The sequence below is a fragment of the Squalius cephalus genome (genome assembly GCF_949319135.1).
Source record: "Squalius cephalus genome assembly, chromosome: 25".
Lineage (NCBI taxonomy): Eukaryota > Metazoa > Chordata > Actinopteri > Cypriniformes > Leuciscidae > Squalius > Squalius cephalus.
Window position 1 is genome coordinate 27810637 of NC_137146.1, and position 27803 is coordinate 27838439.

The 27803-nt window shown below is 38.8% G+C and overlaps 2 protein-coding genes across 2 annotated transcripts in view; both read right to left on the reverse strand.

Annotated features, from left to right (window-relative positions):
• Positions 1-27803, reverse strand: part of LOC307153186 (coagulation factor XIII A chain-like) — a 131389-nt gene that overhangs the window by 68496 nt on the left and 35090 nt on the right. The window lies entirely within an intron of this gene.
• Positions 499-21971, reverse strand: LOC307153695 (coagulation factor XIII A chain-like; the record flags this gene model as incomplete). Its single annotated transcript, XM_079863321.1, has 15 exons — positions 21935-21971; positions 21605-21768; positions 21323-21514; positions 20928-21179; positions 19238-19356; positions 17866-17973; positions 17579-17756; positions 16743-16881; positions 15784-15887; positions 15615-15703; positions 9101-9254; positions 7653-7931; positions 7370-7530; positions 6406-6542; positions 499-649 (listed from the first exon to the last, which is right to left on the reverse strand). The coding sequence occupies exons 2-15, from the start codon at positions 21738-21740 to the stop codon at positions 499-501; spliced, it is 2199 nt and encodes a 732-aa protein (XP_079719447.1). The 5' UTR covers positions 21741-21768; positions 21935-21971.

The following is a 27803-nucleotide window of genomic DNA, read 5'->3' on the forward strand; positions in this document are numbered from 1 at the left end:
TGAGGTGGTGGTGTTCAACTGAAAATTTGCAATACAAATAATTCCATTCATCAAAAAAAGCTTTAATGCTAAATGTTTATTGTTATTTTGCTTTAGTACAGCTTATAGTCAATGCATTAAAGCAGAGAAAATGAACAATACATAGTGATTAATATAGTATTACCTAACCCAAACAAAACACATGTTGAAGAGTGCTACAGATTTCAATGGATGTCACTATTTATTACAGTTCTCACACTTGCTGATTTAAAAGTTTAGTTAACCAAAATCCTCTATGACTAAGTGTATGGACCAAAAACCCTGCTTTTTTCCACACACACACACAAAAAGAAAGAAACATGAGTTGAAATAATTTTTGAGTGACCTATCCCTTTAACTTGTATGAAATGTAACATTTGATCATTTGATTCTCTTTCAAATCAAAATTGGTGAAGCAAAGCAAAGCAGCTGGAAACTCTGCAATTGTGTTTTCTCTTCTTTTCTTCTTCCTTCTCTTGTTCACTCTTCAACTTTCAATATTTCGATTTCGAGCTGATCGGTGACCTGTCTCAGTAAAGGGCAGTCTAGACACGCCATCAGCACCTTCTTTCCAGGAGTTTGAGGGACCATCGACACGTTATATCTCACTGAGCCACCAGGTAATATCTGGCTGTAAGTGGAAGACATAAGAGACAAAACATTTTGAGAATTCAGCCAAAGGTGTATTTAGTTTTGTACTGCCCATTTCTGATCACAACATAAACAGGATCTTTCACACAAAAAGATAATTATAAAATATAGCTGCGAGCAGCGATGATGGGCCCAAGTCGGTGGCACCGCCACCCTGGTGCCTTTAGTTACCCTAAAGGCACCGGGGTGGCGGTGCCACCGTCTTGGGCCCGTCATCGCTGCTCGCAGCTATATTTATATATACATGTGTGTGTGTGTGTGTGTGTGTTTGTATATGTATATGTATATGTATATGTATATGTATATATATATTTAATTTAAAGGGGTCATGAACTGGATTGTTTTATTATTTTATAATGTTGCCTGGGGTGCCCTTATAATGTTAGTATGATTTTTACATAAAAAATTGTCATAATTTATAAATAAAAGCCATTTTTCCAAGCCTGATTTCTGCCTCAGATTTGAACGCTCCGTTTTAAGGGGCGTGTCTGCTGTGAGACTGCAGTGCAAACGCCCACTGCTGTGATTGGCTGACATGCTTGCATATGAAATAGCTAGTATTATATGAACTCTCTCGAAAACTTTTACTACGTTTTTACTATTACAGCTATCGAGATTAACAAATCGTGAAAAGTACCATTTAAAGCATTATATTTAAATCTATTCCATCACATGAAAGGTTGCAGCATGATGAGCACTGACTGAGCAGATGACAGTCTGTTGATCGCGTGAATAAAGATCTTATCATTGCAACGCAATTTTTGCACTCTCACAAATGCTTACACCAAATCACAATGCAAACACAATGTGAGTACACAGTAAGAGCTTCGTTGTGTAGTGTAACAGTGTCATTATTTCATCACGAGTTTGGTAAGTGTCCAGATAAGCTCTCGCGGCTCGCGCTGTGCAGTTTGATTGACAGCTTGGGCGAAAGGGATCGTTCTTTGATCGCTTTCTGTATATAATTTAATAACAGTTTAAAAAAATATTATTTTCATAATACTACGAGAAATTATGTGAAGTTGATCGTTTAATCACTGATGCATAAACATTGAACGATTTTAAGAGAAATATCTGAACTTGAATAATTACACCGAAATAACTGAGCGCAGATCAGGCATTAGAATACACATGGTTACTTACATGTTGCTGGCAGATCCGTGTCGGGAAATTGTGATTGACTGATTTAATAAAGTTTAACCATGCTGGAATCCGAATGCAGACTGTCTTCTTCCACAAACAGGCACTGCACAATATTTAGTAAACAGCATGTTTATTGCTTGTAAGTAGCTCGATCCGGTTTAGCAATCATCATGTCGTCCTATGTTATTTAGCATGTTTGGGCGAATCGGTGGGCGGGGCTAAACAGGCCGTGTTGAAGTAGGCGATAGGCGTTGATCTTCTTTTGTGGAGGCGGTGTTATATCCTCTTTGACGTCATAGTTCCCCACTTTGAAAAACGAGTCGTTTGCTGAGCCTGATGTCTATAAAAGCTTTTATTGGACTAACAAGGTAGTTTTCAGTTCTGAAACTTACAGGATATGATTATTGTCATGGGATGTGTGGAGATGAACCCAATTGCAGACAGTGGTCACAGCAACACAGTTTATTGTACAAATAACAGGGAAAACAAAGCCCACGAGGGGGCAAAACAGGACAAGACAGGACTATGAATACTAACTAGACTATGACATAGACTTGACGTAACTAGACTACAAATTAACAGCAAATACAGGATCAGAACTTCACTGGACAGGAATACTCACAAAGTGATCACACAAAGTATGAAATTGATCGACAATGAACCGACACAAGACAGCAGACATGAGGGGATTAAATAGGGAACAAATAATCAGGAACACAGGTGATAATGGGTAAAGCAATAATGACAAAACGAGGATAACAAGGGGGCGGGGCTAGGGGACGAGACAACGCAAGCACATGGCCAAACAAATGGCCATGTGCTGCACATGAAACATGGGCCTGTCATGATTCTGCCACAAGACAAGAGAAAATCAAAGACAAGAAGGCAGAATCATGACAATTATAGTATGATGATCTCTTATATGTCAAAAGCTCAAGGAAACTTTGATTTCTCAGTTCATCACCCCTTTAAGGGACAAGACACAGAGAATTTTACTTGCCTGACCTGATTAGAACAAAGAAAAAAATAAAATAAAATAAAATAAATAACTAGGGAATCACTAAAATGAGAGAATTATTCTGATTTTATGATACACTCAAAATATTCCACAACAAATCCTTTCAATTTAATGATATTCAGAATGGAACAAGAATAAAAAAATAACTATAAACAAGCCAAAACGAAATAAAATAAAAATGAAAACGAAAGTAAGCAGTGTTGGGCTCACGTAACTCTTTCATTAGAATCACAATATTTCAACATTTGCAATGTATTTGGATGCTAAACTATTCTTTATCATAGGCTTTGTACTTCACTCATGTTACAATATCGACGGAAAAAATCATCCTCTTCACACGTGCAAAAATGTGCTTGGAAACATCACAGTGGAGCGGTGCTTATACTGTGAATGGTATGAATTGTACTACTGACTATTTAAACAGAGCAGTGTAATTTTTATATGTTAGGTTGACTATTTTATTATTATATTTTATTAAGGCTATAATGAACAGACTGCGATGTCAAGATTGCGCGATTGAACAGTGGACACATAAAAATATACTCCGTCATTATTTTCATACAGGACATCATTCAAACTGCAAACTGTTAACTTATATTTGTGTACACTCGCAATAAAACACAACACTGTGCTTTTGTAAAATAAATTCAAGCAATCCGCCCCCCGAAAGGCGCTAATTTTAAAATTAATCTGAAAGGCTCACAGCTGCACGGGCATTCATAGTGGTGTGCGTCCACGGCGAGGACGAGCAGAACAGAGTCAACGTTTTTTATTTCATTCCTACTTCCATAGGAATTCATTGAAAACGCTCGCTCTACTCCGTACCATTATCAATGTCTGTACAGACGAACATATTTTACTTTCGTTTTTAAATTAGCGATTCAAAAGCCCCCTGCGGTGTCACACGTCGATTAACCGGTGGTAAAATATTCTCACTGTCACATACCTAGTATATTTTTATATAGAATCAATAGGCCTACCTGATTTTGAGCACAAGAGGGCAGTATGGCCCTATGTATGACTTGATTTATTTTTTTATTTTTTTATTTTTACTATTACTGTTTTTAAACTTAGAATAAAATTAGAATACAATTATTTAAAAAAAAAAAGAATAAAATGGGATTAGTTGTGATATTTGTATACTTTTATATAAAAATAAATGGTGTATAATTACATTTTTGGAAGATATGAGGCTTTTAGTGTTTCCTTTTTGGACATTACTTTAATTCCTCACTATAGCAAAACTGTTTGAGATGTTTAATATCCGTTCACAATTTAGCATCTTTAATGTATTTTCATCATGTTGAAAAAGTTTGGTGTGAATAAAATAAACCACTTAGGAAGAGTAGCTAAAAACTCAGAGTCTGAAATATCCAAAAAATCCACATTCAAAGTTGTCCGGCTCGATGAGAACAATATACTTACTGAGTTTGGTAACTGTAGGTAAAATTACCTGCTTCCTGCTGCCAGTTGGTGGTGCTATAACTTTGACTCACAATAGTTGCATCCATCTGATCGGCCTCTTACCACGAACACACTGCTGAAGCTTTATCAAGATCAGTTAATATCAGTTATACCACTTTGTGTTTCTTTTTTCTCGCCATAAATTCGTTTCCTCGCCACAGCCAAACCGTTTGAGAAATCAAAAATCCGTCCGCAATTTAGCATCCTCTATGTCTTGAATTCATGCACACCGAGTTTGGTGGGGATCGGATGAATTCTCTAGGAGGAGTATTTCAAATTCCACAGCAAGCGTTTTCCAAACAACCCATAATAGCCGACTTCCTGTTGGGCTGGCGTAAAACTTGACCGAGAGAAAGTTGTTCGGCCCGATGAGATCTATATGTGTAGTATAGTTTCATATTAAGGTGAGACACTACAGGTGAATAGGGTAAAATTTTTAACTAGCAGATATCACCATGAAACTTTCCCAGTTGATTACCTACATTAAGATGAGAAAAAAAATGTATTACAAGTTTTCTGTAATTTAATGTTTAAATATGCAAATTAGGCAATATCTAATTAAATATGCGCTAATTTGCATATATTTTAAAAACGAAATCTGAGTATTGGATAAAGCCAGGTTAAAAATATTTTTTTCATTGTGTTCACATATTAGATGGGAAAAAAATTACAGAGGGATTTATGGATATCTACTTTTGTTATCCTGTAAATCAGAATATACTGCCAATAGCCTTAATAAAATGATTTTCGCCATGTTTTTTGGAATAAAATGTTATATAAATCAGGCTAGGAATAATATATTTACAGATCCCTCTGTAAATGTCTTCATAATATAACTAGGTACAAGACTGGAAAGTTTGGTGTATATAGGTGCTACTGAAGTGGAGATTTCGGACTTGGAGTATGACCATATTTGGATCCGACAGCATTGTACAGGAGAGAGAGAGAGAGCTTTCCAGCGGTGCATGTGATAACAGGGTGCCGGCAGCGATCGCGGAGCAGCATGTTGATTAAGAACGCCAACTTTTGTTGAATTTTTGAGAAATCTACAGACGCAAACAGACAAAGTGTAGTAAAATAAAGACCTAAATGTGTATTTCGGACTTTTTTTCACCACAATTCTGAAAGAAGACATGATATTAAAGACAAATATTCAAAAATCTCAAAATTGACCAGTAAAAAAAAAAAAAACGATGTTTTTGCCTGCCGTTCTTGCCTCAATTCATGCAAGCGTGTTTGATATATGGACAAAGTTTTCAGACCCCGTTCAAGGGGGCGCTGTTGAGCCCCCCTGCCACGCCCGTTTCTGAAACTTTTCACGTCTACTGGCTAATAAGTGTGATGTGTCTGTCGAGTTTCATCCAATTTCAAGCATGCTAAGAGTCTCAAAAGCATCCGAAAAGAATATTAAAGTTTGATGCGTTGCCACGGCAACAGTATCTAAGATATCAATAATCCTTTCACAGGTCTACATCTGCCGTGTGTTTACATTATACACATAAAGTTTGAAGCAAATCGGGTAAAAATAAGAGGGTGATTTCAAAGCATTTTGAAAGTGACACACTTCCTGCTGCCAGTTGGTGGCGCTATAACTTTGACTCACAATAGTCACATCAATGTGATCGGCCTCTGACCACGAACACACTGCTGAAGTTTTATCAAGATCAGTCAATGTATGCAGAAGTTATAACACACTTCCTGTTTCTCTTTTCTCGCTATAAACTTGTTTCCTCGCCACGGCCAAACCGTTCGAGATATCAAAAATCCGTCCGCAATTTATCATCCTCAATGTCTTGACTTCATGCTGACCGAGTTTGGTCGTGATCGGATGAATTCTCTAGGAGGAGTATTTCAAATTCCAGAGCGTACGAAAGTAAAAAAAAATTAATAATAGAAAACAATAATCCTTACGAAAACAATAGGCAGGGCTTGGGCCCTAATAAAACAAGATATGGAAAATGTGTATGGACATCTACAAAAATAAATAAATTTGTCTTTGTATATGTCTGGGCATGTTTATGGGTGTGTGGTGGAATAGTTGACAAGACAGATATTAATTAATTTGCATTTGCTTTATTTCAACAGCCAGGTGATATAAATATGAAGTTTACCTGTAAGATTTAATTTTGATTGGTATCAGACCAGGTCCATCAAGGCGGAGCTGAACATTTTGCAGGATGAAATTAAAGGGATTCTGGAAATTCACACTGGTCATGAGATCTTTGCCAACTTGGGGGGTTCCAGTCATCTGTGGATGAATTATATTGTAGAGTACCAACAAATGTTTAGTGCTTTTACATAGCTCTTTGTACAAGTACACAGGTAAGTTTGGAAAATCTTATATAAAATAAGAACATAAAAATATGTGACCAGGATTGCATAAAATCTGCCAAATCTGCAAAAAGTGTCAAAATCAGTTCAACTTTTGAAAAAACGCGTCTCGAGACCTTGCGTTTTTTTCCTCCTTCCACTGCCCACGTCGCGCGTTTTTGCTTTAGATTTGCTTTAGTTTTGTGTGATCGAGCCCTTATTGTGTTTTTTATCAGTACAAAAGCCAAATGGACCATTTATAATCAGTGATTCTGTCCACGTTGGATGTGGGTGCAAAGTTGTGGATGTGGTACATGACAAATCCATGACAGTAAACTCATGCCACATCCTATTTCTAATGTGCTCTATGCGCTTGAGCTCTTTCTGACATGAAGGACAAATTTACTTACTATGAATTCACTTACAATATCTTACTTCGCTTTGATGCGTCAAAGTCAAAGGTTTGATGATAGCCATGTTATTTTTTTCAATTAAAGTTCATTTTTGTTTGCTTCTTTCTACCATTTTTTGTCCTTTCAATGAAAGTCAACCAATCAAAAAATAAATATAGGTTAGGGACAACACTGAGGATGAGTAAATTATGACAGAATGCTCATTTTTGGATTATCCAATTAAGAAAAATGTACACATCATATACATTATTTCTAAATAAATCAATATCAAATTTGAATCTGATTTGAAATCTGTATCAATACCAAGCCCTACACACGAGTTCCCTTAAGAATGGTTATTGAGGGTATTTACCGTTAATGTGAGTTTAGGAGGCTGGAGAGTGACTACTTTCATCGTGGAGAGGGACATGTTGGTTTCCTCAATATGCCCGTAGACCACAAAGAGCAGTTTTCCCTGCTCCACCAGGTACGGTGTATACTCCTTAGCATTGATATCTACCGTCAGGGACTCAGCTGTAAAGATATTATGATCACACTGTAGCCTAATCCATTAACAGTGTTCCTAGAGTTCCTTAGAGCTGTTATAACTCAATCTCAAAGTAATGTGCAGATTTACTGAAACAGTTGTGACTCACTCTTCAAGGCTAACACAGTTGCAGCTTTATTTTCAAGCTTAAAGGTCGTGCTGACGACGCCCGTGTAAAACGCCACACAGCCAGTGATGGTAGCATTGATAGTGCGGGTCTGGCTGGTCTGGTTGTTAATGTTCAGCGTCAGCTTGAAGTCGTCGCCCATTTTGACGGTGTCGGCCTGGAGCTCGATGGTCACTCCTGCTTCTGGCTGTGGCAAGTAATCCCCGGTAACCATGCCGGAACGCTCTGCATTCTGCCAGGCCTCTCTCTCCTTGACGGTTTCTAGAGTCAGAAGGGTGGAAGGTAAAATGTTGGGATTTTCCACTGCTTCCCACAACATCAGTCAAATCACTATTGTTTGGTGCACATGTACATAGGGTGTTTGGCATCATTATGGAAGTCTGTTGAATAATTAAATAACTGAAGGACTCTGCTGAGTCTCCTAAGTGAATCTAGAGAGCTTTTGAGTTATTGAAACCAGCTGTGTTGTTAAACTGTCAATCCAAGAATCCAGAAGGCAACACAATTTATTTGGACTGCCCTTGAACATCAAATGACCCAGGATAGATAAACATTCAAGGCTTTTGAGATGTTTTAGACCAAATGAGGTTGCGAGCAAAAGGTCAGTAAACCCACCAAATTTGTAAACCAAGGCCCTTGAATTGAATTCTGCGTGTCAACCTTAGCAAGGTAAAAGGTTCTTTCTAATCACTTCATAGTCACTAAAGCCACGTTTTCACCTCAGGAACGTTCCCCAGGAACTAGGGACTTTGGGGTGGTACTCGGTGTGTTTCCACCGTAGGAACCAGGGGTCTAAATTAAGTTCCGGGTAAAAATTTCCCCCTCAGAAAGTCCCTTCTCGTGAGGTAGTAATTTTTCAAAGTTCAGGAATTTTCGGGGGTGGGACTTAGGCGCTGAACATTTTGATTGGTTGACTCCACGCAGCATTTTATTTCAACCACCACTTTTTTAAATCTTTTGCGGTACGTGCAGTAAGAGTTGTTTGCTATTCGAATCAACAATGGAGTTAAAAAAATACGACAGATGGACCGACAACGAGGTTCAGGCTTTATTAAGCTTATATGCAGAGGACGAAATTCAGCAGGAACTGGAAAGTTGCGCGCAGTCCTACTTCACCGGACTAATTTGCCTAATCTTCACGGTAGTTTAGACCACGATGGAAACGCAGACAGCAAAAGGTCTGGGGGGGAAAAAGTTCCTGGGAAATGGTCAACTATATCTTCTATAAGGCCTGTGTTCAAATTTAGTTTACAACACTTAAATGATTACATTTCTCAGGAAACCACTGTAAGCTACGGTGACATCCCGAAGTTCACATGCGGAGTGTGAGTCGTATCAGAGAGAGTTGCATTGCTACATTGAATGCAGCTTTCCTGATCTAATGTCACATCGCTTTTTGATTCTGTAGACTGATGAGAAATGAAACTTACTTTCTGGATATTTATAGGTAGAAGTGATGTCCTCATAGTCGCTACTGTCAGGCTTTTTTGTCACAACGAGCTTTCCAACATATGCAGTGTCTACATGGAGAATCTTAATTTTTCCCTCCTTATCAGACCGATGGTATATCACATCACTGTTCAGCTGAAGACAAGAGAAAGTAATTTTTTTATGTCCATTTATTTGTACAGTAGCTAAGATTTTAATCTCTTGTAAATTAAATCTAAAGGTATAAACATCAACGAGAATTGACATTAGGGATGTGCCCGAAGCTGAATACTATGGGCCCTATTTTAACGATCTAAGCGCATGGTCTAAAGCGCATGGCGCAAGTTCACTTCGCGCGTGTCCGAATCCACTTTTGCTAGTTTAACGACGGGAAAATGGCCAACAATGCGCCAGAACACAACTAATTTTCAGACCAACATGCCCATGGGCGCACAAATGGGCGCAAATGCATTTGCTATTTAAACAACGTGGCGCAGGACGTGAAAATGATAACTGCGTCGGACTGAAACTAGCAAAAATCACTTGCGTCGTGCTTGCCGCTGCATTGCACCGGGTGTAAGATAGGGCCCTATGTTTGGAAGGGAAATAACGTGTTTTAAAATATGAAATGGTAAGAAAATATTTCAAAGTTTTAGTGTTCTCTCTGAATTCTATATTTGTATTGTATATAATTTCTTCAATATTAATTTTTATTGGTTTTATGACAACAACAACATAACAACGAAAAAAAAAAAAAAAAAAAAAAAAAAAAACATACACACCCACCCACCCACTCAGAAAAAGGGCCAGAGTACATTACGAATGACATAAGTGCCTAAAATAATTACAAAGGAGAAAGATCAAACACATACAGAAAGGGGATAGAATCAGCATTAAAATCACAGTATTATAAATGTGTCAAAGTCCATTACATGCTACTGTTATTAAGCTGATGGAGGAAGGGACTCCAGATCTTAGAAAACTTATTAAGAGACTTTGCTTCATTAAACCTCATTTTCTCAAGATGAATGACAGAGGCCATTTCAGCAAGCCATCTCTGAAAACATGGGGGAACAGTGGATTTCCACTCCCTCAATATAATTCTCTTAGCCACCATCATGCCCAGCATTAATGCCAATTGCACATAATAAGGAAAAGGTGAAACTGTGCCAGAGTAGCCAAAGATGGCCAATTCTACTTCAGGCAAAACAGCCAGGTTATATGCCGCAGAGTACCAAGAAAATATATCCTGCCAATACCTATGGAGTTTTGGGCAGAACCAAAAAGAATGAGATAAAGTTCCCTCTGCGCCCTGACATCGATCACAAACTGGAGACACTTCTGGGTAGATCTTGTGGAGTTTGGCTTTAGAATAATGCAGTCTATGTACAATTTTGAACTGAATTAACTGAAGTCTTGCATTAATAGAACAGCTGTGTATTCTTTGTAGGATTTCAGACCAGAGGTTGTCAGATATGTTGATTCCAGCATCCTTTTCCCTAGCTACCTTGAGATAATCAGAAGAAATGTTTAATTGTGAAGAGAAGAGAGAAACAAATTGTGAAACCATATGCCTAGAATCAGGTGCTTGTCGCACTAGGTTAAAGAAGCGGTGTTCTTCCTGCTGAATCCTATAATCACAAAATGCTTGCTGAGCATAATGCCGAATCTGCAAGTATCGATAGAAATGAGAGTGAGAAAGACTATATCTACCAAGAAGGTGTTCAAAAGAGGCAAAGCGACCATCTGTGTATAGATCATTAAATGTAGAGAGACCCTTGTTATTCCACAACTGAAAGATTCTATCGCTCAGACCGGGTGTAAAATTATGATTCTTACAAATAGAAGAATGAACGGAAGGCCGTGTGATACCAAGAAATTTCATAATTTTTTTTAATATTCTTAAAGAGCTATGTACTACAATTTTTTTAGTAATGCTCTTTAAAGGAGTATTTAAATTGGAAAGTAATAAAGCAGGAAGAGAGCTCTTGATTACAGAATGAGATTCCATATGAATCCAGGTAGGAAAATCATCAGTCTCAATACGACATTGCGAATCTTTACTCCAATACATCAAGGCTCTTGCATTTGCTGCCCAATAATAATGTTGAAAGACTGGCATTGCCAGCCCCCCCATCTCTTTAGATTTTTCCAAGTGTGCCTTTGAGATACGATGAGTCTTAAAACTCCAAATGAAAGGGAAAATAATAGAGTCTAGAATTTTAAAAAACGATTTAGTAAGATAAATGGGTAGATTCTGAAACAAATATAGAAACCTTGGAAGGACCATCATCTTTTTAGCGTTAACACAACTATTAATGATAAAGGCAAAAGCCTCCATTTTTCAATGTTGGATTTAAGGCTCTTTATTGCGGCGATAAAATTAAGTTTAAATATATCTTTGGGATCTAGGGGAATAACCAATCCTAAATAAGTGAAATGATCACGAACAATTTTAAAAGGGAGGGACTCAAAAAAATTTGTTGAAAAATTATTTCCAAGGGGAACAAATATACTTTTATTCCAGTTGATAGAATACCCGGAAAAAGAACCAAAATGTTTTATTAAATCCATTATTGGGGGTAAAGAGTCAACAGCATCTTTTAAAAATGTGAGTAAATCGTCTGCATATAGAGAGAGCCTAGTCTCTATTGGCCCAATTTTAATGCCACTAATAGAAGAATGGTGCCGAATACTTATAGCCAAAGGCTCCAAAGCCAAATTAAACAGTAAAGGACTAAGGCAACATCCCTGCCTAGTCCCACGGTAAAGTGGAACATAGTCAAATTTGTCTAAATTAGTTACTACCGCAGATTTTGGGTTTGCGTAAAGCATCTCAATGTATGCACGAAAATTGTTACCAAACCCAAACTTATCTAACACTGAATATAGATATTGCCACTCGATCTGATCGAAGGCCTTCTCGGCATCTAAAGAAATAATAGCTGCCTTAGTCCACTGAGAATCTACATTATACATAACATTTAACAAGCGACGAACATTTGAAAAAGAAAATCTACCTAAAATAAAACCAGTCTGATCATGGTGAATTAATGAAGCCATGTGTTTACTCAAACGAAAGGCCAACACTTTTGCAACAATCTTCTGGTCACAATTAAGCAAGCTTAATGGTCTATAACTAAGGATCAGTGTCATCCCTATCTTTTTTTAATAACAAGCAAATGTTTGCTTCATAGAGAGTACGAGGAAGTTGTTTATTTTCAAAAGGATGATTTATCATTCTCAGCAATAGCGGAGCAATGATATCTGAATGAGCCTTATAGAGTTCAATACAGAACCCATCGGGCCCTGAAGCCTTACAATTCGGAAAGGACTTAATAGCCTTCAAAATTTCCTCTAATGTGAACTTTTTGTCTAGATCCCTTTTGGCATCCTCACTAAGCTTCGGAGTGTCTATTGTGTCAAGAAAGTCAGTAATATCTGAAATGGGCACATTACATTTTGAAGTAAAAAGATGTTTATAAAATTCCAAAAAACGAGAATTAATTTCTTTTGGATTTGTTAATATACACCAGAGTCTGATTTAATTTGAAAAATAGCTCTATTAGCCTGTATTCCTCTTAACTGCCGAGAGAGTAATCTTTCAGGTTTGTCACCCAACTCAAATTGCTTACGTTTTATCTTAAGCATCATATTACAGACTTGTTCACTCAAAATATTATTATACTCGTACTTCAGTTTTAGCATTGCATTAAGATCTGACTGAGATTTAGATAGTCTATAGGCATGTTCCATAGTAGGAAGCAAGGTTTCAATTTCAGCAAGCCGTTTACGTTTCGCCTTCTTCCTGCTCGATTCATAAGCTATTATATTACCCCGCAACACTACCTTAAAAGTCTCCCAAAGAGTGGAATCAGACACATCGCCTTTATCATTAAAATCAAGAAACTGCTTGATGTGAGAAGAGATGTATGCATGAAAATTCTCCTGCAATAATAAACAAGGGTTTAAACGCCAATTGTACTTTGATTGAGACATAGAAAGGTTAAACACCATAGTAAGCGGACTATGATCAGAAATTATAATATTGTTATATTTGGTCTGTATTACGTTCAAAATAAGTTTAGAATCAATAAGAAAATAATCTATTCTAGAATATGATTTGTGCACAGGAGAAAAGAAGGAATAGTCTCTGTCGGATGGGTGTTGTAGTCTCCAAATATCAACTATATTAAAAGACTTACATAAATTATTTAAAGTACTAACTGAACGTAAAATGTGAGGGACCTGAGTGGAGGAGCGGTCCAAATAAGCGTCAAGATAGCAGTTAAAATCACCACCAATTATTACATTAGTAGTACTGGGGTCAGGTAGCAAATCAAAAATCTTTTTAAAGAAATTAGGATCGTCAAAATTGGGACCGTAGATATTTACACATGAAATTGGGAATGAATTTATATGACCAGATACTAAAATATATCTTCCCGAAGGATCAGAGATGACAGTAGACAAACGAAATGGGACAGATTTTCTAAATAGGATAGCAACACCCCTGGCCTTTGAGGAAAATGAAGACTGATAAACTTGCGAGATCCAGTTAGATCTAAGGCGTCTCTGCTCTGTTGGTCTGATGTGAGTCTCTTGCAAAAAAAAAATATCGGCAGAGAGGGACTTAAGATGTGCAAATACTTTGCCTCTTTTAATCTGGTGTCCCATACCTCTAACATTCCATGATACAAATGTGACGTTGGTCCCCCCAAAAGCACTATATGCATCAACCTTCGTCATCGAACTTGAATATCACCAATAAAAGAACAAAGAAGGCAGTAAACACTGTACTATAATTAGCCCAGAACAGCCCATTACAACTTACCCCCCACCCATAACCGTTTCCCCAACTGAAACAGTAAAACTCACCCATTACTAGGAAGGTAGCAGAGCAAAGGGAGAAAAACAACAACAAAAGACTTACTCGGTAAGCTGTAGAAAAAGTATCACTAGTTCTCCCCTGCCGCTGACAAAATACCAAACATAGACAAAAGTGCCGTCAAAAACAGAAAGAATCGAGGAAGAACTTAAATGAACAATTTAACAATCCGCCCTAATCAAGCCAATGCACCAGCACAATAAATCAAAATCAGTAAAGAGAAGTAATTTGTTAAATAGAGAGTCCGCATATTTTCGTGCTTCTTCTGGTGAATCGAAAATCGATATGGAGTCTTTGTACTTAACTCGCAACTTTGCAGGAAAGCGAAGAGAACAGGACACCCCAGCTTCCTTCAAAGCTTTCAGCACCGATCCGAATGCGCGACGTTTGGAGGCCACCTCCGCCGTATAGTCCGGGAAGATATGCACCTGTTTCCCCATGTAATGCAGCGGCGCGTTGTCATGGCTCAGCCGGAGGATCAGGTCCTTATCGCGGTCATGATGCAGCTTCGCAATAATCGGACATGGCCTCTCGTCTTCTGTAGGCTTAGGTTGTAGCGATCTATGGGCGCGATCCACTTTGACAGGTTTCGGGAACTTGTCTTGGCCGAACAGAGTAGAGATTAACCCAGAAACAAACTCCGTAGGATGACCTTGCTCCGCTCCTTCTTTTACTCCCACAAATTTCAAGTTTAGCCGACGTGAGCGGCCCTCCAGATCATTTACTTTAGCACGAAGAAATCTGTTTTCCGAACGCAGTTCGTCACAGATTTTCTCCACTTCGTCCAGACATGAATCACAGCCGGTCATGGCTAATTCCAAATCTTCAACTTTTTTCTTAACACCCGACTGTTCGGACTGTAGATTGGCCAGCACGGCATCCAACGCGTCAAGACGAGTATTGATAGACAACTTTGTGTCCTCAATGAGCCGTTTTAAATCGTTGCCTTGCGTCTCAATGGCTGCAAGTATAGTGTTGGCGGTGGCTGAGGAGAGGGAATCGCTCATGGCGTCGCCATCCTTACTCTGTTGCGAGGCCTTCGAAAGCTTCTTGGAAGTCATTACTACGTTAACTGTAGCAAGAAATTTAACTTTGGACACACAGCTGCAATCGGCAACAATTAAAATAAAAGCTGTAACATAAAACTTCGGGCGAACTGGTATAATGACGGATATATTAAACAAAAACAGGAGTCAACTTTGAGGAGACTTAAAAAGAACGTCTACTCCATTCGCCGCGTGCTAGCGCCCCCCCCCCCCCCTATTGTATATAATTTGGGGGTATCTAGGAGTGTGTGCTTACAAGAATATGCGAGGTATTGATATTGCTTTTGAATACACATGCTTTTTACTTTTGCTTTATAATTTGTGATCATGCGCACTCTGTGTATAGGGAGCGGCGGTACTGACCACACATTTTACAAGATAAGATCTCTTCTTACAATTCTCTTCTTCATCTCTTACAATCTTCACATGAAAAGTGAAATCTGTGAAATGTACTGTAACCGACTACCGCAGTAAGCCTAACCATATCCCTTTATGAGCTCCATAGAATATGTTATTCATTTTCCGTGCCTTTCCAAATTCAGATTTAGGCTTCAGGCACATCCCTAATTGACATGTTTTTACCTCTGCAAAGACAAACTTTGCATTGAACGGATAGCTGAGCTCTCCTTCTTTGACGGCATTGACAGACGTTGGGCCACATCGATAAAGACCTGAATGAGAGTAGAAAAATAATTCATTTATAACTTTAGGTATATTTATGATGTTCCAGAAGTCATGGCAAGGATCATACCATCACTGGTCTCCTGAGGGGTGGAGTCGATCACCTGCCAGCCTGAGAATTTTTCCGGCAGATCAGGCCTCTTCATGTACACCTCAGTCCAGCAGTGATAGTTCCTTTAAGAAAAACTAAACTGTATTACTAATAGGGCTGTCACTTTACGTTCGAAAATCGATTGCACAATCGATCGGACCAACCAACACAAGTTTCGAAAACGAAAATAGGGAATTGATTTTAACGGTCTTTTCTCGGAACGTGTCCAGCTCGTCACGATACGCCCGCAGCGAACGCGCATCACACAGCAACTCTGACAAACACACATTATACGTCTGCATAATGTTTCTATTTTTACTACAAAAATGTGAATTCTGCCGGTATTCAGACAGTCTCATGCATACAGATACAGATTCAGGCTACGGTCAACAATCGCCTACGTAGGCAACATTTGTTTGACTTTTCTAACTGTAAACACAGGCATGTTGAAGACTGCAGTAATGTTTCTCATTGATGTTATGGCAGTCCACTCTGCTTATTGCTTTTCGAGAATGTTGCACTCCTGTTTGTCATTGTGCACGAAACTTCACGCCAATAAATCAACAGGAATATTGCTGACTTGTGCGCGTCTGAAGCGCCCTCTTTACGTTCGTCCTAATGCCTGTTAGTTGTCCGTGGATTTGCCCATATTTGGCGTTTAAAATGGAAACGTCTTTAGACATGGAAAATCGATTTTACAATCGATTCAATGAACACATATGTCTCAAAAATCGAACAGGATTTTTTCACAAAAGTGACAGCCCTAATTACTAATCAGCCTGTCACTTATATAACATTGGCTTTATAGTACATTAACTCAATACGGAAAAATCATGCAATGTCTGAGATAAAACTGCGAATTATATTAACCAAGGCACCCATTTTTTGCAGTATAGGAGTTAGGACCACTTGAATGTAACACTATTTGTGTATCTCACCAAACTGAATCTTTAGTTCGGCTTCGGTCCACTTTCCCGTCTTCGTCCAGCACAATGTCTGTCTTCAGGTTTCCCGTGTTGTCGTGAGCAGAGCAGAAGTTGGTGATGACCCGTGCAGGGATCCCGAGACAGCGCATAACTGGGTGGAAGGTTGAACAGATATTGGAAAATATGAGGTAAAATCAAGCGGCAACCTTCGGTCTCTCTCTTAAATCTAACACGTAAGTGACTTAAACAGCAATTCATCGACTGGCCCGTAGAGACAGGCTCCAAAAGAGAGTCAATCCCATATACTGCCCATGTTAATATGCCCAACTTTACAGCAGAAAAAAATGTGTTTACAGCCTGGTGCAAAAAGTGGTTTTGGTCTATATAGCCAATTTTGCCCTTCATGACAACTGTGAGGGGGGTGAATATTTTTATAACTCATCCGTTTAAATTATATTAAGTGTTAAAGTTCTGAATAAATAAGGGCGTGGCCACTTGAGTGACAGGTGGATTGCCGCTGCTGTCACTACTAGCCGTTTGTCTGCTGTTTGTTAGTGCCACGTCACCTCAGCTAATCCACGTCTTTGCCCATTTCCGGTTATCAGGGAGTGACACGCTGCCAAGATGGCTACGGCCGGTTCTGTCCAATGTGAGTTTCAAAAATGCTCTTCAGAAACCTATGGGTGACATCACGGACACTATGCCCATATTTTTTTACAGTCTATGAGTAAAATGTGTTGTTAAATGTCACAAGTCTACAAGTACTTCATTCTGAAAATGTTTTAAACTATCATGAAGAAAAAATTCTCAAACGGACGCCCCAAAGAATGTGCAGTGGCCATACTCACAAGTGTTCAGCACGCCGGCAAACACCCAGCACTGAGCGAAGCACACAGGCTCACCACCCTCTTTGGCATATTTTAGCAGGATTTCAGGACTTCCGGTCCAGGCAGTCGGCGCTGTGCCTTCAGGGTAATCACCACTCCAGTTGCCAACCAGGACACCATCATCGTCCTGGGCGTTCATCTGAAAATATATACCACAAAAATGCTTAAATAAACAACATGTATTATATGTATGTGTAATCATATAAAATGGAATTGCCCATACTTTGATTGCTATTATGGAATCATACCAGAGCTGATGCTTGCCGAACAATTTCAGTGGCACTTCCACGGAAAACTAGTGGTACTTTCCCAGTATCCAGAACCAAAAGACAGGCATCCAGAACCCCCTGTTCAAACTACAGGAAAACACATAGGAAGTTAATTCATGGATGTCAAATCCTGGTCCTGGAGGGCCAGAGTTTATCCAAAGCCGTTTTAAGGCAAGCCTTCAAGGTCAGTAAAAAATTGTGTAATGCTGTGGAGGAGACCAGAAGATGTTTTTTTTAATGGGTGTCAATGGAGGAGAGGCTTCACATTTAGCTTATCATTTAATGAATGGACAGCCCATCATCGGCTAATCTTCAATATGTTTGCTATTAAACATTTGAATTGGATTGGTCAATTTTTAGAGTTTACACTGAATAAATGCTGTTTTATAAGAGAAGTCACAGACAATTCCACTGTAGGTAAGATTCAGTTTACTTCTCATTCATTTCTATGGTATCCGCAAATAGTGATTGACTAATGCACAACTCTGAACGAAATTCAATGACGCTAAGGCTGGATCTAGTCCATCTATGGCTCCGTCTGAAAACTTAGGCAGACTTGTTGTCTCGCTGCCTTATAAGCAATGAGCGTTTGCACACAAAGGCAGCTCACGAAACTGATTTCAAACGGACTCCTGAGGCAGCGTAACAGTTTAATGATCTACAGCAAAATAGAGTGAGCTTTGGTGAGAACTAAACAAATATTTAATCGCTACAGTAGTAATTTCTGACTGGAAATTACATCAGAAGTGGAAAACGCTGGTCAAAAACGTACATTTTGAAAACGTAAGTTTTCAAAAAAGTACACACAAATTGACCAGCATCCGTAAACTTTCAGATGCCATCTGTATTTTTTAGCTCAGCTGTCACAAAATGGAAAACTCAGGATTGTGGGATTTCAAAGGTAGCGAACGATACATCAATGCTGCCTTCAAAAATCTATCAGATGAAGGCATCTCAGGAGAGAGGAAGTGAAGCTAACATTGGATTCGGACGTACCTTGATGCCTTCTTTTTTTTTTCTTTTTTTTTTAACTAAATTTACACACATTCAAGTGTTGAAAGAATAAAGCTTAATATATATATATATATATATATATATATATATATATATATTGTTGTTGTTGTTGTTTAAAAGCAGAAGCTCTGTTCTTTCTTTTGAAGTATTCAATGTTTACATATTCATACAACAAAATATTTTTGGGTCCATGAAAGATTTGTGAATATGATTAAAAATGCTGGCACTGACTTGCAACTTAAACACAATACTCTTGCAGGGAAAGAGTTTAGTGATGGCATATGGACATGAGCTCAATAGGAGAAAATTTGTTTATTTCTGGGGGAAAAAACTTTACCTGTCCAAAGTTCCATGAACGGGAGGTAATGTTGTTGAATTCTCCATTGTATATGATTCCCACATCATTCATCACATACTCCTGTCTGTCTTCATCTTTGTCCATGTACACGTGATCCGCTGGGAAGAAAAACATACAATATACATGATGCGTCTTAAGCATTTGTTTATGAACTTTATTTATGTCAGTGCTCAAAATATTAAAGTTTGTTCCCAGTTTACTAAACAGATGGTTCCGGTCTTTGTGCCTTATTTATAAAACATGCGTGCGCTAAAATCCACACTAACATTCATATTTATAAAAACATTTTTTTACGTGGAAAAGTGCTTAGTGCCACATCAGGGTCTGAGCAGACATAGGCTCTTTTCTCTTTGCCAGAGAGTATTTGGACATCAAGTAAAGTAAGTTCTCAAGTTAAGGATTTGGATGTTGACTGGTGCTATATATATATATATATATATATATATATATGTAAATGACATTAATTAGGTGCCATTTACAAGGTGGAGATCTGAAACCATTCAGCTGCGCACAATTTCACCATCATTAATTTCACTTCTGGAAGCGAGACGTTTATGCGCACGTTCCTTCTCTGAATCCATACACTGTAAAAAAATATGGACGACGCCCCTTCGCTCTCTTCCATTGGTGTGAACTAAAGCCGCCAGTGTCCCGATATGGCGCTGACATCTTGGGGCTTGATTCTGCGCAGTAGCGATTTCGGGACCAGACCTGCGCAGAAGTGAGCAGGAAGAAAAGCCGCGAAATCAAGGCCCCGCCCTCACTCTCAGTGTGAAATAATTAATTATAGAAATCTAGATATTAAATTTAAAGCTCCAATCTCCTCAGTCCTCCAAAGATCCCGAAAAAAAGCCTGTTGGTGCTTCAGTGACTACTTCGCTCAGAGAACCTGTCAATCACAGCTGTCAATCATGACGTCACACCACCGTTTTTATAGCATCAAATAACTAACTAAAAACAAACTTATTTTAAAAACAAACACTTGAATTTACATCAGCGTGATAAAAACTACAGTAAATGACAGAAACCACCTTCTGAAAAAAGATATTTGAAGAGTAATTAAATTGTTTAGATAGTCTCAAGTCCCGTTGAATAACACGGGGAGGCTGGGTTTATGACCTGTACTAGGACCAGTCACTGGGGGGTGATCGAGACGTTTTGGCTTCACATTTCAGGGCTTGTGCGGCACGCTTGTCTGAATCACACATATGCACATTTCAGAAATGATCGTAAGATCAAATGTAGGATGGTTTTCTATGCAACATTTTATTGCAAATTTTATTGGTTGAGCCACGTTCGAAGCCGTTGTAAATTACTCTACAAACATAGACCTGTGACCTCATTGCATCAATATTTAAATTATATTTTTATGAACTATCCATTTTATAAAAGCAATTAACCCTGTTTGTTTTCCTTGAGAAAATTTGCAATGTATTGTACCTGATATCCAAAATAATCGATATTGAATCGAATCGAATCGTAATCGAAATCGAATCGAATTGCAAGCTTGTGAATCGAAATCGAATCGAATTGTGAAATTTCTGTCAATATCCAACCACTACATGGTTTATACAGTTGTGAATTTAGAACAGCTAAAGAGGTTTTCTAAATTCACTGTAAACCATGGCTTCACAGAGCTTATTGCTTTAAGCGTAACTGTTTTACTCACCAGGATCCCAAGGATTGAACAGCACATAGACATCAGTTTCAGTGTTCCTCTCAGTGCGCTGTTTTCCCAAATCACTCACTACTACAACAAAGATTCTAAACCGGCCAATGATGCAGCTGGTGTCTGGTGTTACGCCAACGGTCACATAATTTCCTTGTGTTTTCACCACACGACTCTTCCAGCTCACTTCGGGTTTCTCTTTACCAATGGGCAAAATTATGTAGGTGCCCCTTTTTTCATCAGGTGAACTGCCTGTGAAATGAGCAGAACAGCAGATATGACCTGTGTTAGACTGTGGTGATATTTCATGTACAGTAGTAATGTAATGTACTGCTTCTTCATTACAGATGTACTTTATCATGCATTGAGATGCATTACTGGATGCAGAATCTCACCAATCAGGAACTCCAACTCCACATTGTCCTGCTGTTTATTGAAGTCCCGGTTAAATTTGATGATGATGGTGAACTCTTTATTCCTGCGCACGATGAGGTTGGAGCTCACATACTTGTGAGTGTTATGGTCTTTTTTGTTCTCCGTCACACGCATGTCAACGCTCAGTACTGAGAGACTTGCAGCTTGTGTTTCTAGAAGAAGAAAAAAAAGACTTGCTGACAGACTGTGGTAAATTATTTTGGTTAGGGCATGTTTAAATGCAAACACAGGTAAGACTTTACCTTCATCCGGGGGTCCCCTTGGCCTCAAAACATCAAAAGCCACAAACTCAGATGGATTATACTCATCTAAATTTGATTTGGCAAAGGGAATACGGCCGCTTACCGAGGGCAAAGTGAGGTTGGGTTGTAATAACATGATGTATGCAAGATGCCTTGATACTTGTCTGGAGAGCAGATCATTTTAATGTTAGAAATCTACTGACATATAGACTGCCCATTTGGTAAACATATTAGATATATCAGGTGAGTCATGGCAAGAGGAAAGCACAACTAAAACTCAACCAAACTTTTGTATTAATGCTAAAGAGTTATTAAAACTGTAGAACTCACGGTGTGTGTAGAAGAGTAGATGGTCTGCTGAGGTGAGGAGGCTCCAGGCTGATGTGCTCATGAAGAGCCTCATGCTGATTAATAAAGGCTCAGGACTTCCTCTTCCACTGGAGAAAAACACATCCAGAAACCAGAGCGTCCGAAGTCGAGATGATCCCAAGATCAGGTCAGTCCGACATACAACTCTGTGACCTTGCTTCTGATTCTTGATGACAGCAGCATATTCCAGACTGTAAATCACATATAGATGATATTATAACATTAATGTATTATAGTAATTCCTACAATATTTAATTATGAGAAGTAAAGTTATGAAGTGAGTCCTACACGTATTTAAGGTCTTATGTAGATATCACTAAAGCGTTAATGATAAGATTTACGATATACCTTGATAATGAGGTGTTTGAATTGAGAATAAAGAAAAATAATCTTAATGTGATTTGCAGAAATCATCAAGAGTTCACAGAAATCATTGACTTCTCTCAATTAGACAAATGATAGTGACATTTCACAGCAAAAATGCATTGAAATTGTAATCATTAGAGTGTAAATACAAATTAATACATATCACCTTTGTATTTTTAAACCAAATAATGCTTCACAAATACAGCAATTCCTTCATCAGACAATAAGTGATGCTCAAGAATTATGAGCTTTATCACACCAGTCTAAAAGCTTGCAAGATCTTAAAGTCCCCCTGTATTCAAAAATTGTATCCCCTAAAACTCATCTTTGATCACCACATATGACATATGTGACCCTGGACCACAAAACAAGTCACAAGTCGCATGGGTATATTTGTGGCAATAGCCAACAATACATTGTATGTTTCACACTTTGGCTGATGAAGCAGACAGACGAAGCTTGATTCCAAAAATATAACAAAGCTTTAATGTACACAGGCAGGTGAACAGGACACAACAGCGTGTAATACATAGACACGAACAATAACCGACAAGGGACTGAATGGGGAGAATACACAGGGTAAACAAGGGAACTAATGGCTCGTTTCCACTGAGCGGTACGGTATGGTACAGTACACTACGGTATGGTTCGGGTCAGTAAACCATGAATCAGCTAGCGTTTCCACTGCCAACAGTACCCTTACTTAATAGGTGTGGTGTAGCCTATGCCAGAAAGAAGCGATCGACGTCACAAGAAGAAAGCGACATAAACAACATTGGATGACATACAGCAGATCTTGTTCTTGCTTCTCGGCGTGTTTGTCACCATTTCTCTATAGCAAGTACGCAAAGTTTGGAAGTCCGACTCAGGAGAATGACTCCCGAGGATGCGAGTCCGGTAATTCTGCGTCACTCAGCTCGCTCTGCTACTCCGGTTATCTCTGTATGCATATTTTAGGCAACAATAAAACAAACTATGTTATAAAACACCCCACTGCCTCTTTTCGTTTTCATTTAAAGAAATCTTAAACATTATAGCCACACAAATGCGGTTCAGGCAACGCGTATTGATTATATGCACTGCATGTAACGTTAGCCTATTTATAACAAAACGAAATAAAAAACACAACCCTACCTCTTTTCGTTTAAATATAATATAAAAATATTAAACATTTTAATATGGTCCGGGCAATATGTGCATTTGTACTAAACAACAGATGTTGCAGTAAACAACATTACAGTGATCATCTTCACTGTAATAAAATTTAAAATGACAAAACTCAACCCAGTCTCTTTTTGTTAAATTTCAGTTTTATCAATAATAGCCATTATAAGTAAAAGGTACAAGAAGCTATACAATAAGAAATAAAGCAAACAATTCAGTCAAACATACAAAGTCAGCGCTCTAGTCTAACCTTACAACGGTAAAGTTAAATAGCTTAAATATATAAAGTTATGAAACTTCACTCAGCCCTCAGCCAAAACGATTGGCCAGGGAACAAATTATAGATTCACAAGACCAAATATCGCCCGTTAGATATACACAAGACGAATTATATCTCATGTTTAACCACTACAGAGACGCCAGAGAAAGCGGCAAACGTCAGAACGACTAGCCAAGGAAAGGCTGTTCCAGGCAGGGTACATGAGCGCCGAGTGCCCGGTGATCGCCTGGATCTCACAACCTGGATCAAATTTTCATAAATCTTTATAAATAAACCACAGATTTGAGCTTTAAACAACTACATTCTCGCCTGAAAAACTCTTAAAACTACATTTCGTGACACAAAAACAGTAGTATTATATTTCAACTGCATATTAAAAAAATGGCGTTTCTTATGTTGTCATTACCCTTGTAGCATGCGCAAGTGATGATACTCTGTCAACCATTACCCTTGTAGCATGCGCAAGAGATGATACTCTGTCAACCAATCAACGTTCTTCAGTGAGTCTAGCTCCACCCTTTAGTATCGTACCACTGTGCTAGTTACCCCAACGGAAGGGTACCTAAAAAGTGGTACGGTACGGTTCGGCATTTTGGTACCATTCACAACTTTTGACAGTGGAAACGGAAATAATTGCGTACCATACCGTACTGTACCGTACCGTACCGCTCAGTGGAAACAAGTCATAACTAGACACAGGTGGATGAAGGTTAACTAATAAGGAATTAACAAGAACAGGTGCAGACAAGACGGAACATAATTGTGACATTACAGCCCCCTCGGATAGGCGCGATGTGATGATCTCGCCGTGATGATAACAGAAGTTAAAAAAAACAGAAAAAAAGGATGTTTCGTTGGAGCTGGGGATGGACTGGACCCTGGGGAAGTCGGCCACTGGCACCATGGTGGCGCAGACGGGGGGAGGAGCCAGGGTGGAGTCCAGACAGAGGGGGCGGCCAAACCCCTGGGGCTGATCGGCAGAGGCGAAACCATGGTGAGAGGTGGAGGAACCGGTGGAGGAACCGGTGGAACTGAGCGGCTGACGGACCATGGCGACACCGTAGACACGGAAGACGGGAACTGAGCCGCTGACCTGCAGGACTGTGGAGGTGACGTGTGGACGGATGACCAGGGTGACGATGCGGTGAGGGAGGCTGACGGGGAGGTCAGAGGAAGGGAGGAGTCCAGGGGTGCCGAAGGGGTGCAGGGCGCAGCCCGAATCCCGGAAGTCCGTGGCTGCGGCTGGGCGTCGACCGCTGAAGGCCGACCTGGAGTGTCAAGCAAGCCCAGCGGAGCATCCGGGCAGACGGACCACGGAGGCGATGAAGGAGTGGTGGGTCAAGGTGAGGGCGACGGGCTGACAGGACGAGGTGGTGGTGTGGGCCTGGAGGCCCGAGGTGTAGCTGGGGACTCCGCCTCTAACGGAGCTGGTGGCAGAGGAGCTTTAATGTACACAGGCAGGTAAACAGGACGAAACAGCGTGTAATACATAGACACGAGCAATAACCGACAAGGGACTGAACTAAACGAGGAGAATATAGACACAGGGTAAACGAGGGAACTAACTAGACACAGGTGGATGAAGGTTAACTAATAAGGGACTAACAAGAACAGGTGCAGAAAAGACAAGACAGAACATAATTGTGACAGTATTGGTCAAAATTATCGCTTTTATTTTTTGCCAAAAATCAATAGGATTTTATGTAAAGATCATGTTCCATGAAGATATTTTAGAAACTTCCTACAGTAAACATCTTTATGATGTATAAATCTCAATTTAAAAAAATTGACCCTTGTGACTGGTTTTGGGGTCTAGGGTCACATATTTAAACGTCTTTACCTTGAAAAAAAAAATCTTCATGCCTTAAAATAGCTTGAATGTAACTCTAAAACCCTTTCTTCATTTAGTATACGCGGTTCAATGAATATGCAACTGAGCCCCGCCACTCACTCACAGCAGCTCAGAGATCCACTCGTTGACAATCACACGTTGATCTGATTGGTTACAAGGTAGTTTGTGACGTCAGAAACACAAGCGATTTCAAACCGCGTTTTTGAGATTGTCTTTGGTGCAGTTTTAAGGAGAAAATACTCAGCAATGCTGTTGACTTGTGAATTGCACATGGTTTGTTTTAAAGCATATTAAAAACACCACATAGACATATAAACCACATTAAAAGCTGGATTTTCACCACATGGGGACTTTAAGAAAGTGTTTTGGAACAACAACATGCATTGCTGGAATGTGTGTGACTTTACTTGATTGTGGATTTAATGGATGGATGGGCCTACAGTAATGGCCAAAAGTGATGTCCGGAGAGGATATTTGCACAATATTTGCTTTTAATGGCACTTCAGGCTCTATTAAACAATCAAAATGATGAGGAGTATGTTTTACTGTGTTAAGGTATTAAAATGACAAATGGTATTAAAAAGGTATTAAAATGACAAATGTCTGCAAGTCATGCAGGTCTTCCAATGAAGCCCAGCAGGAGAATGGCTGTTGTAATCAAAAACACGGGAGAACCAATAAAATATTAAATATATATATATATTTCATATTTTTAATATAAAAAAATACTAAAGGAAACACTGTATATATATATATATATATATATATATATATATATATATATATATATATATATATAGCTGCAAGCAGCAATGAAGGGCCAAAGCCGGCGGCACCACCACCCCGGTGCCTTTAGGTAACTAAAGTGACTGTACATTTGTGGACTGTACCTTACTCCCAAATTTAGTCTATTGTGTTTTAAATATAGGTGTATATTTCATATTAAATATATAAAGGTGACATCTAGCATTTTTTTTTTATGCTGCACTTTATAAGGACTCCATACAATTAAGAAACATAATCGTTACATGGAAATCAAATATTTCAATTTCACTTGCATTATGGACATCTCTTACAAAACAAAAATATATGGTAATATACTGCAAAATATAATGCAATATATTACATAATACATTTCAATATATGGGATATGCTTATAATTTTCAATATATCGCATAGACATATGAACTCATATGGGCTCATAGACCTGGAAAAAAGTGAGTAAAATGAAAGACAGCTCAGAGTTGTTGCAAGCCCAGACAGCATGGTAACATTGATTCAATATTGAGTTTTGATCCAAACCATCATTTTGGTTGACATCAAAATTTCAATGTTTAAAGTGTGCTGGATCAGCATTGAAATGTTGATGAAAGGGAACAGCACACATGGTTGAAGACAGTGACATTGAACTAACAATGAGTCTTAGTTTATGAGCACAAGATCTTGCAGGCATGTATCTGTGCAAAACACTACTGGGTGTTTCCCAATCAGTGGGGCGTTTCAGTTCATTATGAGCACTTTCAATGGTGTTACCTCATTTGTTCTAATACACTGGGGGTTTGGTTTAGGGGTGGGCCCTCATGATTTTAGCAGGGCTGCGTTCAGCCCCGACAAAACGTTGCACAACGTTTTTTAAACAGAAACGGTGATGCGTTGAACACACTGTTCTGATGACGCAAGAGTTGCAACTATGGCAGCTGAGAAGGCCATTCTTTGTGTTCTTTATGAAGAATTTTCTGAGCCTGATGAAGTCGGTATAAATATGTGTTTAACACTACAAAATATGCCCGATGTTACAGTTACTGCACTTGCCGCCCAGAACAAAAGAGAACATCCCAATCGAGTGAAGGGATTGCTGAAACTGAAATGGAAGCACACATCTTACCTAATTCAGACTAAAACATCTATTTAGCCTCACTTTAGACTTTATTTGTAGTTCATACTGTTTTAATACCCTGTATTTTCTTTCTCATTTTTAGGAAAAGCACTTAATTACCATTGTTTATTTCTCTATACCAATGTCATACACTTGCAATGAAGCTAAAAATACAACTACATCATTATGTTGATATCCTATATTTTTACAATAAAACTTACGACAAACATGTCTTCTAATATCCTCAGTTGTTGCGTATACCGAGCTGCATCGAACACATTTGTAAATTACT